This window comes from Macaca nemestrina, chromosome 3 (assembly GCF_043159975.1).
Source record: "Macaca nemestrina isolate mMacNem1 chromosome 3, mMacNem.hap1, whole genome shotgun sequence".
Taxonomy (NCBI): Eukaryota; Metazoa; Chordata; class Mammalia; order Primates; family Cercopithecidae; genus Macaca; species Macaca nemestrina.
Genome location: NC_092127.1, coordinates 68,811,667 through 68,825,237, shown reverse-complemented (window position 1 = coordinate 68,825,237; position 13,571 = coordinate 68,811,667). Strand labels below are relative to the sequence as shown.

The 13,571-nt window shown below is 35.7% G+C and overlaps 1 protein-coding gene across 29 annotated transcripts in view; it reads right to left on the bottom strand.

The window, feature by feature from the left end:
• LOC105486162 (PR/SET domain 5) overlaps nucleotides 1-13,571 on the bottom strand; it is a 344,263-nt gene that overhangs the window by 213,517 nt on the left and 117,175 nt on the right. For all 29 annotated transcript variants that reach the window (XR_011621031.1, XR_011621027.1, XR_011621024.1 and 26 more), the window contains 2 exons: nucleotides 10,694-10,778; nucleotides 9,312-9,469 (listed from right to left, as the gene is read on the bottom strand). Coding sequence is in view for 10 of the 29 variants with exons in the window: in XM_011748886.3 (XP_011747188.1) it covers nucleotides 9,312-9,469; nucleotides 10,694-10,778 (243 nt within the window). In the remaining 19 variants the exon portion in view is untranslated. The remainder of the gene's footprint in view (nucleotides 1-9,311; nucleotides 9,470-10,693; nucleotides 10,779-13,571) is intronic.

The following is a 13,571-nucleotide window of genomic DNA, read 5'->3' as shown; positions in this document are numbered from 1 at the left end:
CATCCAGGCTGGAATACAGGGATTGCTCCCATCTTCTAAAAATACTATATTCCTCCCTAATTCATTTTTTCTATTTCCAAATCTAGGATATAACAACTTGTGAACCTGACTTAGTTGCTTGATTATGAAAGAACTTGGGACAGCATAATGCCTTTTAACTATGTTCAACCAAAGCCACAACATCTAGATATTGGCCTAAAGTCAATGACATATTTTAAGTAGTAAGATGTCTGTGCATAGCCAGGTGAATAAATATTTTTGACAAAAAGGATGCCAATGCCACCATCTGAGTTGGGATGGCAGAGAACCCATGTATTCAATCAACTGGAAGACACTGAGAAGCCACCTCATTTAAGTAAGGCATAGTAAGATGCTCAAATGTTGCAGATAGAGAGCTTCAGTCTCCAAGATATATTTCACAAGTATCAGATGAAATTAAGCTTTTTTAAAGGTGTCTTATCCTTCAATTTTTCACCTCTAAAGAATGCCAAACTTTTCACTGATTTATTGATCAAATGATCCTTAATAACCCCATGATGTTCTGTAGAACATCCCATTTGTATGCTAAGTCACTGATGACACCAACATCTGCCAGTATAACAAATGAATGAGGACTATGAAATATATCTTTTTATATACCAACTCTTTTGCAGACATAAAAAATACATAAAATGTGTTGCACTATTTACAACACCTACTAGAATGTCTCAAAAATGTTTCAGAAGGTTTCTAGCATAATGTACATTAATTACCAGATTAATACATTTCTAGCCACACAGATCAAATATTAATTCCATGAGAATAAAATGAAATTAAGGATCATTTACAATTAAAAACTATACTACTGACTATCAACAATATATATTACTCCATGGTAAAAGTATTTCTTGGTAATGGTATTTCTTCTTTTGGGTATGTGCAAACCAATAAAACTACCTTAAAATTAGAAGAAACAACTAAAGATCAAATAAATTTGGAGAAAATATTCTAGAGGTATGTTTGCTAGAATGATTACTTTTAAAGAGTTTTATTATTGAAGTCTCAGGCTTCATGTCATAGTACATTACCGTCCCAGTGGGCCACACAATAACGCTAAAGCTACATAAAATGTATGTCATCTGGATGTTTACAAGGTCTGTGGATTAAATTTTTACTGTGAAATTTATAACTGGCTTCTTGAAAAGTACTCCTCCTCACAAAAATAAATTGAAACTGGAGAGATATTGAAGAAGTCAGTGTCTTTAAGCTCAGTACAGAAATGAGGAGCTCACACCACATAGAGAAGTTAAGGGCATGAAATTTAGGTGATGTTCCTACATAACCATAGCCTTGCAGAGCCAAGTCCAACCTTCCCACTGCTTCAAAGAGACAATTCCATCAGTACAAAGCCACAATGCCAGGGAATCAACTACTGAGTCCCCACAACCCTGATTAGGGCAAAGGGAAGTTGCTAATAACCATAGACTTTCAGATGAAGCTATAGAAGGTAGTGACACAGATTCCAAGTCAGGAAACTTTCCCCTCGACAACACTGGTAAGAACCATATCTCATGTCTCTAATTAAGGATGCTTCTCACAAACACTGCTTTGAACAAACACATGACCTCCCAGGCTGACTGACTTGACCATTAATTGAAAAGTTAAGCCTTTTTACAAGTTAAGCCTTTTTACAACAGCTACCACTTACTACAGCTAACGTACAGCATGCAGAACAGGTGTATTCTCTCTTCTACAAGACAGCTCCTTAAACAGATGGAAGTAACAAACATGTGGCTTCACAGAACTATCCAGATAACATACACCTGTAGCTTCACTCATGAAGATATAGTTTTCACACTCATCACAGTTATTGTACAGGAGAATTTTCTGCATAAAAATAGGCAGCCTAATATTAACAACTCATGTGTAACAACTCATAGCACTTGGGAGGCTGAGATGAAAGACTGCTTAAGCCTGGGAGGCAGAGGCTGCAGTGAGTCGAGATCATGCCATGGCACTCCAGCCTGGGTGATAGGGCAAGACCCTGCCAAAAAAAAAAAAAAAAAAAAAAAAAAAAAAAAACCAGAAAAACACACACACACAATTTTACTCATCACTGATAAAATGTAATGAGAATTGCTTTTTAACTCTCAGACTGAAAATAAAAGACTAACAAAATTAAATGTTGGTGAAGAGTAAAGGGGCACTTTTATATACTGTTAAGAGAAAGTAGAGCTTTTCAGAAGGCAATGGGTAGGAACATCTAAACATAAAGTAGACTTCCTATTTGACCCAGAAATTCCACATGAGATCTATGCACAGAAATACTCTCAGCATAGTTAAAAAGTTTTATGTAAGAAGATGTTCACTGCGCTATTGTTCAAAATAGCAGTGGTTACAAAAAAAATGAGTAGATTTATATGAACCAATATAAACATCCTTCCAAATCATATGTTAAGGCAAATAAGTAGGTTCCTGAATGATACGTATGTGTCATAGTACCAGTTACTTTTAAATATACTTATCTCCCTGATGGGCAGCTGGAACTCTGTTCTTCTCCAAACTCACCTAAAAGATCTTCCTCTTACACAAAAGCATTAGTGTGAAATGCAAACGTTACTAAAGATTTTACAAGAGATATGAAGGAGGTGCCTTCTATGGTGGAATACTTCGCTTGAAAACTTCCTGTCTGATCTAATACTTTGAAATCTCTTCTCAGTCTCAGAACATTGAGTGACATCTCATTCTCTCTTTTCCATTCCAAAGCCCACCTTTTCCAATTCTGACCCTCACCCTCTGGCTCTACCACTCAACCACCACCAACTCTCACTGCTATGGACTCAATGTTTGTATCCCACCAAAATTCATATGTTGCGTCTTAACCCCCAATGTGATGGTATTAGGAGGTGAGGCCTCTAGGAAGTAATTAGGCTCTAAGGGTGGACCCTTTGTGAACCGGATTAGTGCCCTTAGAAGAGATAGGAGAGCTTGCATTCTGTCTTTCTCCCTCATGTGAGGATGCAAGAAGATAGTCATCTGCAAACCAGGAAGTGGGCCCTCACTAGATACTAGATTTGCCAGCACCTCGATTTTACATTATCCAGCCTCCAGAACTGTGAGAAATAAATGTTTGTTGTTTAAACCACCCAGCCCAAGGTATTTTGTTATAGCAGCTTAAACTGAAGACACTCACCATCTCACCTCTAATCTTCTATGTGCAAACCCATTACAAACTGTGACCTAAAGTATATCAAAGGCATTGTAATAAAGATAAAAATTGTGTTTTCCTCAGTCTACAAAATATCCTCCAGTTAGGATCATTGGCCTTCATATATATTGGTACATGTGGTAATAATTAACAAATACTTTGTACAAACAATGTGTACAGTTTTTACTATATTGAGGAAAGTCACTCCACTGGTGCGGGGACTGAAACCATGGCAGGCAGGAGAAGGTAGCTGTTGGGAAGGTTCGCAACATGAGTTCCAAAACTGATTACCAGACATGCATGTATGATTTTAAAGTTATTTTCATAAGATATCTACTACAAAAGCAAGAAATATTGGAACCCCTGTATACTGTGATTGAAATGTAAATTAGCATATCCATTATAGAAAACAGTATGGAAGTTTCTGAAAAAGTTAAAAATAGGACTACCATAGCAGTCCCACTTCTGGGTACATCTTCAAAGAAAGTGAAATAAGTTTGTCAAAGAGACGCCTACACTTTCATGTTCATAGCGTAACAGCCAGGATATAAAAACAACCTAAGAGTCCACTGACAGATGAATGGATACAGAAAATGTGGTATATAGACACAATGGAATATTATTCAGCCTTAAAAAGAAAGAAATCTTGTCATTTTTGGCAACATAATGAACATGGAGGACATTACGATAAGTGAAAGAAGCCAGACACAGAAAGACAAATACTGCATGATCTCACTTACATGTGGAATCTAAAAAGGCCAAACACACAGAAGCAGAGAGTAGAACAGTGGATGCCAGGAACTAGGGGTAGAGGTGAAGGGGCAGGGGAAGGGAGGAATGGGAATATGTTGGTCAAGGGATACAAAGTTTCAATTACACAGGATAAGTAAGTTCTAGAGATGTATACTACAGCAGGGGGTCCCCAACCCTGCTACAGCAGGGTTACCCAACCCCACAATAGCAGACCATAGCCTGTTAGGAACCAGGCCACACAGCAGGAAGTGAGTGGCGGGCAAGTAAGTGAAGCTTCTTCTATATTTACAGCCACTCCTCATCACTCACATTATCGCCTGAGCTCCACCTCCTGTCAGATCAGTGGCAACATTAGATTCTCACAGGAGCGCGAATCCTATTGTGAACTGCGCACACAAGGGATCTAGGTTGCATGCTCCTTATGAGAATCTAATGCCTGATGATCTGTCACTGTCTCTCATCACCCCTAGATGGGATCATCTAGTTGCAGGAAAACAAGCTGAAGGATCCCACTGATTCCACATTATGGTGAGTTGTATAATTATTTCATTACATTTTACAGTGTAATAATAATATAAATAAAGTGCATAATAAATGTAATGCACTTGAATCATCCCGAAACCATCCCTCTGCCCAACACTGGTCCATGGAAAAACTGTCTTCCACGAAACTGGTCCCTGGCATCAAGAAAGTTGGGGACCGCTGTAGTATATCATTGTGGCTACATTTAGTAATTATGCATTGTATACTTGAAGATTGCTAAGAAAGTAGATCTTCATTTTATTTATTTATTTTAATTGACACATAAAAATTGTATCTATATGGTGTATGACATGATGTTTAGTGAAATGGCTAAATCAAGCTAATTAATATATCCATTATTTCACATGCTTATCCTTTTTTTGTAGTGAGAACACTTAAAATTAACAGAGTAGATTTTGGATATTTTCACTACAAAAAAGATAACATGTGTGACTAATGAATATATTAATTGGGTGGTAATCATTTCACAATGTGTGTGTGTGTGTATATATATATAAACATTATATTGTATACCATAAACATATACAAATTTCACTCATTATGCTTCAATAAAGAAAAAATATAAGTAAAAAATATTGTTTTAAATTGTACATTGCTATCTCATCATTCACCTAAGAAAAAGAACAATTAAAATAGGGCAAGCAATTTGCCATTAGCTAAATAAACTTTGGATAATGATCTATATCTGTAGTTCCTTCTGTCAGAATCAAATCCTGCATGTCCCTCATAACGTGCGCAGCTCATTGTGAATGTGCTTCTAGCATACAAAGATAGGTGATTTTGTACGATATAGCAACACCTTAAATGAATGGGTACTACCTGCAGCATCACTGAAGAGTAACCTGATGCAAAAGCTGAAGGAAAGAGTGGCTGGGCTCTAACTGTTGAGTGAATATCACTCAGTCTCCAAGATGTCATCTTTCCAGGAAATTTTCAACAACTTTTTTTTTTAACTATGTTAAACTTACACCATATGTTTTGGTTTTAGATTCTAATCCATGATTATTTTTAGGGAGAAACTTGTTACTTTCTTTAAGGTCTAATAAAATCTATACCAGGCAAAGAGTGAACTGTATTGCCTTTTAAATAGTTTGACTATGACCAAATAAATAATTCTGACTCCAAAATCTAACACACATACACACATAAACACACAAACACATGTATTACTCTATATTTTCTATTCTATTTTTTTTTGTTTTTTTAAGATGGAGTTTCACTCTGTCGCCAGGCTGGAGTAGCGCAATCTTGGCTCACTGCAACCTTCACCTCCCGGTTTCAAGTGATTCTCCTGCCTCAGCCTTCTAAGTAAGTAGCTGGGACTACAGGCGAGCACCACCACACCCGGCTAATTTTTTTGTATTTTTAGTAGAGATGGCATTTTGCCATGTTGGCCAGGCTGATCTAGAACTCCTGACCTCAGGGGATCTGCCCACCTCGTCCTCCCAAAGTGCTAGGATTACAGGCATAAGCCACTACACCCAGCCTTCTATTCTATTTTTTAACGGCCAGTCATCACTCAGTAAATCGATTTCAAGACCTACAGAGCAGTCATGGCCCAGAATTTGAAAAAGACTTGATGAGACATTAAGGCCCAATGGAATTATTCCAGGAGAAGTTGTGACTAGATTTCCTCATAAGCCTCTAAAGTTTCATCCCTGGAAGGCTATGTAAAGGGTCAGGAAAAAAGATCATTTATTTGAATAGACACACACCTGTCCCCCAGGAGCTTGTTTGTGACTTCATCAGGGCAAAACCCCTCCATACTCACTTCCGTCATCAAGCAAGTAGTGCCAGCTCTGGGATCCAAGACGGTTCAGTACGTCTAAACATGTATCCTACAGCAGGAGGCGGGAAGCACTATACAACTTACCCACATTTTGCTTTACATTATATTTGACAGGGAACACAATGGAGAGTGAAGACTAACTGAACGGTTTCTATCTCCTCTGGCTCTGAAACGCTGGTTCAATTGTGATTTAAAGAATCAAAGTATATTTGAATCAAGATCAATGAGTTTTTTTAGCCAGATCCTAAAATACAACTGTAATTCAGATCAAATGATTGTCAGAAAAAATGGAGAAGAAAAAGTAACCTATTAAACCCACATAACTGGCAAGATGATGAAATAAATAAGTAACTAAATTTTCAAAATAAAAACCACCCCTTTAAAATTTCTCTATATGCTGGCCAGGCGCTGTGGCTCTCGCCTATAATCCCAGCATTTTGGGAGGCCAAGGCAGGCAGACTGCTTGAGGTCTGGAGTTCTGGACCAGCCTCACCAATATGGTGAAACCCTGTCTCTATTAAAAATAGAAAAATTAGCCAGGCATGGTGGCACACACCTGTAGTCCCAGCTACTTGGAAGGCTGAGACTCAAGAATCACTTGAACCTGGGAGGCAGAGATTGCAGTGAGCCAAGACTGCACCACCCCACTCCAGCCTGAGTGACAGAATGAGACTCTATTTCAAAGAATAAAAATAAATAAAATATATCTATATGCTATCATAATCACAATGAAAAATAATATTCCATTTTTCAAGCAAGTCTGAATGTTAAAAAAGAACCAACCCAAAATAACTCAAATAAGTATAATAAAATATATATAATATACTCAAAAAAGAAAAGAATAATTAATTAATTTAAAGTAATAACCCTCGAGCATACTAAAAGATAAAGATCACACTGACTCTTAAGGTTTTTTTCTGATTTCTGTGGCATATCCTTACTTTTATGTTTCCCAACTAGCCATTAATGATTATGATGGAAGAAAAGGTTGATCTTCTGTTTTTACATGATTCTTGGAGACTATTTCAGGTATTTTCATGTAACAATGCCAAATATACGCTAGGATCATAACACAGTAAGAAATACATTTGTCTAGTGCAGAAGGATTGAATGTGCTTTCCAGTTTGGAAATTATAGGCACCATTGTTTCTATGCTTCCCAAGACATCATTATTACTTTTACATGATTTATGGCTTAAAGCATGAGAGATGGTGCAAAGATCCTGTGCCAAATTCCCATATGGCATATAACACGAGCCAAACTGTGAAAAACTCATAAATGTGGATAGATCAGTTTCATCAAAGAAAGGAGTAAGAGAGTTCCAGAGACTAAACAGGAACTAGCCAGATAATTTTTTATAGTCATGTAATTCCAAAGCAGCAGTAATGAACACAGTCCTGCCCCGAATGTACAATGCTTGAGGTAAACATAAAGATGGTAAGGAAGAAATTAGGCAGAGATGACTTAAGACACTATAATCAACAGTTTATTCTTTGGTAAATCTGCCGTTTTCTTTCTTTTTTTTTGGACTAAAGTTGAAATTGGTATCATAATTTTTAAATGATTTCAAAAGAGATAAAATGAAGTCTTCGGAAGTATCCCATAAATATTATAATAATTATAATCCTCACGGAGCATAATAACTGAAAAATATGAACAAATTATTTTTAAAAGATCATATACATGTTATTTAACAGCATGCTATAATACATCAACTAAAATCAATTAGCAAATATTTTGTATATCACAAAATGTTTTTATATGCATTTCTAAAATGTTGAATATCTTTGGACAAATTTCCCGAATTCAATTCAAGCATGATGTATTATCTACATGATACATTCTGAAACAAGAACTTGAGCAAAGGTAAAGTATAAGAAATGTAAACCAAAATCAACAGAAGAAACTAGGACATTATATTAATAACTTGAAGAGAAAGAGAAAGGTAGAGAGATCACACAGAAGGAAGGCAAATAGTTAGTTGTTTTGGGCATGATTAATGCAGATAAAAGGATAAAAAGCTGGAGAAGTAGGCTGAGGTCATGATGTAGAGAACTCTGAATGACAGGTGAAGGTGTACATACTATTACATATGTAGGCACTGGCAATCTACTTTTAATATTAGAGTATGAGAGTGATATACCAGAGTGATGCTTTGGGATGAGCTGCCTTGTAGGATGGATTGCAGCAGGAAGTGATAAGTCTAATTAGATGAGTATTAAAGGAATCCAGAGGAGAAATAATCAGGATGTTGGAATGGTAAAGGAAGGGATGACTGTGAAAGTGATGAGATAATGTAAAGGGTAGAGTCTTTACATTTGGTTTCTAATTTTATAAAGGGACCAATGCTGAATAAAGAGACTAGGATAATGATATGCTCCTGTCATTAAGAGAAAGAGGAAACTCCAAAAGATAAGCTATCTCGGGCAAAGAGAAAGAAAAAACCATTCTGGGGCATGCTGAATTCATTATGTCGAAAAGATGCCCAGTTATAAATGTGAGTCTGAAACTTGGGATTAAAGAAAATAAATCATTTGAAATTCATCAGTATGGTGTTGATAGCAGAAGTCATGGATGTAGTTGACATTTCTTAAGGAGAGAGAACACAGAAGAGGTTCACAGGCAAAGGATCCAGCATAACCTCCTGAGGGGAAATGGAGTCAAAAACGTTCAGAGAAATTGGCAGAAGACCTAGCAGAGCATACAAGGATCCCAAGGATGAAGGGAATTTCAAAAAGCTAATGTAATAAAAAGCATCAAAGTTTATGGAAAGAAGGAAGAGAATAAAGACTTTGCAATTAGTAAATCCCATAAAATTAATCTAATAGCTTTGTTAAGAAAAACTAAGCACTCTGCTTATAAGGACAGTTTCAAAAGAGAATGAAAGACAGAAAGGAGGTTGTGAGGGTTTATGGCCCAGGTGAGTGATCTTCTCTAGTTGTTGCATTATATACAGTAGGCCCCAGATGTACAAAAGCTTCATCAAAAGATAAAAATCACACCAGCAAATTCATAAAAATAATAATAATAAGCTTTTACCTTCTTATGATTCTTGTAAACATTTCTGTGGGCAAATCCCTTTCCACAAAGTTTGCATTTGTAAGGTTTGTCTTCACTGTGTATTACTTTGTGAGCACCCACTTGATCAAGCCTCTTGAAAGACTTATTACAAATCTCGCAATTATAGGGTCGTTTTTCTATTAAAAAAATGAGTGGAGACAATCTCATATCGATATAAAGGTAAAGCATAAAAGAGAAAACACCCTTACCTTATATTGCTTCTCATGGTAAGTAAACTAAAGCATGGTCAAACAACTAAAAAAATCTACCATCCACATAATAGACACATAAATGTGCCTATTCCCAAATGAAACATGAGCTTGTTCTCTTACAGATGTATTTTGAATTTTTAAAGTAGCATAGATATAAAGAAAAGGTTTAAATTCAAGGAAGGAATCCTATTTCCAGATGAAAACCATGCTGATATGTGAGAGTTTAAATCAGGGTCAGGGCCCCGAATGCAGAAAGTGACCTGACAGGGATGTAGGTAAAGAACAGAGCTGCCTCCCCCTGGGGCCACAGAGGCCTCATGGAGGCAGAGGTTCCAATGCTCAGCAGGAACCAGACATTTAGATTGGTATGTAAAATCCATATTTATGCAATATCCATATAACATTGATACCTAAATAAAAAATATACAATATGAATCAAGTAAAGCATACCTAAAAGATAATAGGTTTTGATCTGATTTTAATTTACTAAAATATTCATATGTATCAACAATGTGCATATTCAAAAACATTCTGACTTCAATCGCCTCAAATTATAGATATCTTAAACACTAGAGACTCCACAAAGTAAATATTATTTTCAGAGCTGAATTTTTAAATTTGCATTAGTAAAACAGACCTATTCCTAAGACTTGCTTAAATGAAACTACCGCTTTAAAAACTTACATACTCAAAATGTATTTATAGATTTCTTACTAACATTTATTAGTAACTTAGCTAGAATGTAAAAGTATCTAGAAATACAAGAATTAAAATTTTTGAATATCTACTAAATGTCAGACACTATGCTAGCACAGTACCTAAATAATCTTCACAGCTAATATGAAAGGTAGGCATCAGTATCCCATTTCACAAACGAAGAATAAAGAAACTGAGGCTCAAGGAGGACTAAGAGACAAATTACATGGTGATTCTGAAGATCTTCAATATCATCTACTCTAAGCACCTTTGCTCTGTAAATAAACTGAGGTCTAGAGTATAAAGTAACCTGTTCAGAATCACATGACTAGTAAATGTCCAAAGTCGAATTTATAGCTAAGGCCCCTGATTACCACTCTTATAGTTTATAAAAGTGACAATGTAATTCTTTTGTAATGATATCACTATAAACAAAAAAAGTATATAGTTTACCTGAGTGGGTGATCATATGACGTTTTAGCTGATTAGCTGAAATAAATTTCTTCATACATTCTTGACAATCAAATATCTCATGAATCTGCAAAAGATTAAATAGACAGTTAAAAACTGTCAAAGCTTAGTAAATTACACAGCTCTCAAGCAAAAGTGTAAACATGTGAACAGCTGCTACTGCAATACCCAAACTATATATTATAGTTCAGCCCTAATTAGTTCACACTAACCTATATACACTGAAAATGCAATGGACATAAGTTAACTAATAAAAAATATCATTTGAGACATAATATTCATAGTCCTTAAAAGTATAATACAGCTGTCCTATTTAGTACATATTAAATTTATACTCTGTAATAAAATTATACCTAATATATAATAACTCTTCTGTTAGACACAAATTTAGACTTGGAAATATGTAGCATGCAGTTAATAATATTCCCTTTACAGTAGCCAACAATATTTTAAACTTAAATGTACATAGTACAGAGCGCAACATTAATTACAGTAAAAGATCAGAAAATACAGGATTCAGAAAAGCATTTAGTACACAATAAAAGTTTCACATGAGCCAGATGCAGTGGCTCACATTTGTAATCCCAGCACTTTCGGAGGCCAAGGCAAGAGGATTGCTTGAGCCCAGGAGTTCGAGACCAGCCTGGACAACAAAGTGAGACCTCGTCCCTACAAAAAAACTTTTTTTAAATAGCCAGGTGTGGTGGCATATGTCTGTGGTCCCAGCTGCACAGGAGGCTGAAGCAGGATGATTGTTTGAACCTGGGAAGTTGAGGCTTCAGTGAGCTGGGTTCATACTATTGCATTTCAGTGTGAGTAACAGAGTGAGACTCTGTCTCAGTGAGCTGGGTTCATACTATTGCATTTCAGTGTGAGTAACAGAGTGAGACTCTGTCTCAAAAAAAAAAAAAAAAAAAAAATCTCACATGATAGGAGGACCACAATTTTTAAAATGAGGAAATCTAGTCAAAGGATCCAAAGTAGCAGACATGCAGGATGAATAACTCTAAAGATCTAATGTTACAATTGATAATAGCGTATTATATTCTGGATTTTTGCTAAGTGAGTAGATTATAGTTGCTCTTGCCACAGGAGGTAAAATGGGTAACTATGTGAGATAATGCATGCATTAATTTATTTCACTAAAATAATCATTTTAACTATATGTGTATCTCATGACATTATGTTGTATAACTTAAATATACAGATAAAATATATTTTAAAACCACAATAAGGGGGGATATAACTTTTGTAAACAATTGGCTAATATAAATATTAAAATTGAATATTAAATTAGCTATTTCCCTCCCAGACACTAACATAGAGAAACTGGATAGGTGGTATGAAAAGTAGAAGTCTAGTTTTTCAGAAACAATGTATTCAATTCTAAAAGAAATATATTACATATCATATCAGATTAGAAATGTTGATCATCCCAGTGAACAGCAGCATCACACTATGTTGTTGAATACTCAGAAATGGTTGTGGTGAAGTCATGTTTTTGTCTGAACCTCATTAAAGGTCCAGCTCACAATACTAAACCCCAGAGAAGTAAAGGCCCTTGTGCAAGAAGCCAAGACAGTGTCTCTGCAGAATAACTAGGAACAACGGTGCAGAGTGAAGGATCTAGGCAAAAGTCCCTGAACTGGTACAGCACATGAGTAATGAGTGGAGGACTCGGCTGGCCCCTGATAAATGGTTCTCTTGATCTAAATGGCCATAGAAGGCCTCAAGGCAGGGAAACAGATGCTGGGGCAAGGCTGACAGATCCCAGGCCTGCAGCCCACGGCTTAATTCAATACCCAAGCACGTGGCAGGTCGAAGGCTGCCAACCGGCCTCTGTTTCTGTCAGGTCTGACTCTTGGTGAGTCATTAAATTCAGTTATGTAAAGCAGGGGAAAAGTAGAGAAACAAGGCAGAAGCCAAAATATGCCATTCCACAAGAGTCTGACTTATCTCTCCTACTTAGATCCAATGGCATCTATGAGGGGATATCTGGAATCCAAAGAGTTCCTTTAGAAAGCACGGGGGATCTGTATGACTGCCTGCACAAGCGTTTGCAATGCTAGTGCCCCACAGCACACAAGAAAAACTTCCAGCCTGAGGCATGTTAAAGGCAGCATCTTCTATCATCAAAGACTTTCACAGTGGCTTCAGTGAAACACCTATGTTTGAGGACCAGTGATATGATTCGTAATGTTTATTTAAAGACAGTAAAAGCAGATTTATATTCTTAAACTCTATGTTTCTGTAATATATAATATATAATTTTATAATGACAAGATACTCTAAAGAGATGTCATACCTTCTGAGTCATATATAAATGAAAAGTTTTGTTTTCATTTTTAATGTTAAATTTCTATTGATATATAAAATTATAAAAATTATTCATCCATATATAAAATGGAAATTGTTAAATGAAACACTGTTCATTTGTTTCATTTTTAAGTGAAATATTGTTCACTTTTCAATTCTCATGGCTTCAACGTGAAACACTTTTCAAGGCTGAATTGAACTGATATTCCCAAAATTATAAAGGGAACATCTACTATACATTAAAGCATTTTTGCATTGACTATCTCATTTATAGTGAAAAATTCAAGCCAAAGCTATTTTCAAAACTCCTTAAAATGCTTAATAAAAAGATCATACTTAAAGTGAAAATGACAAGTAATACTATTTAATTATGCCAGATGCTAAATAAAGTATATTTTTATGAGATTTTAAAAAATTTACAGTATACCAATTTGGAGGGTAATATTTTAAAATTTGAACTCTAAAATTATTTTCAAGAAGAATCATAATATACCTTATCATTATATGAAATAATATACAGTAATTTAAGATACAAGACCATACT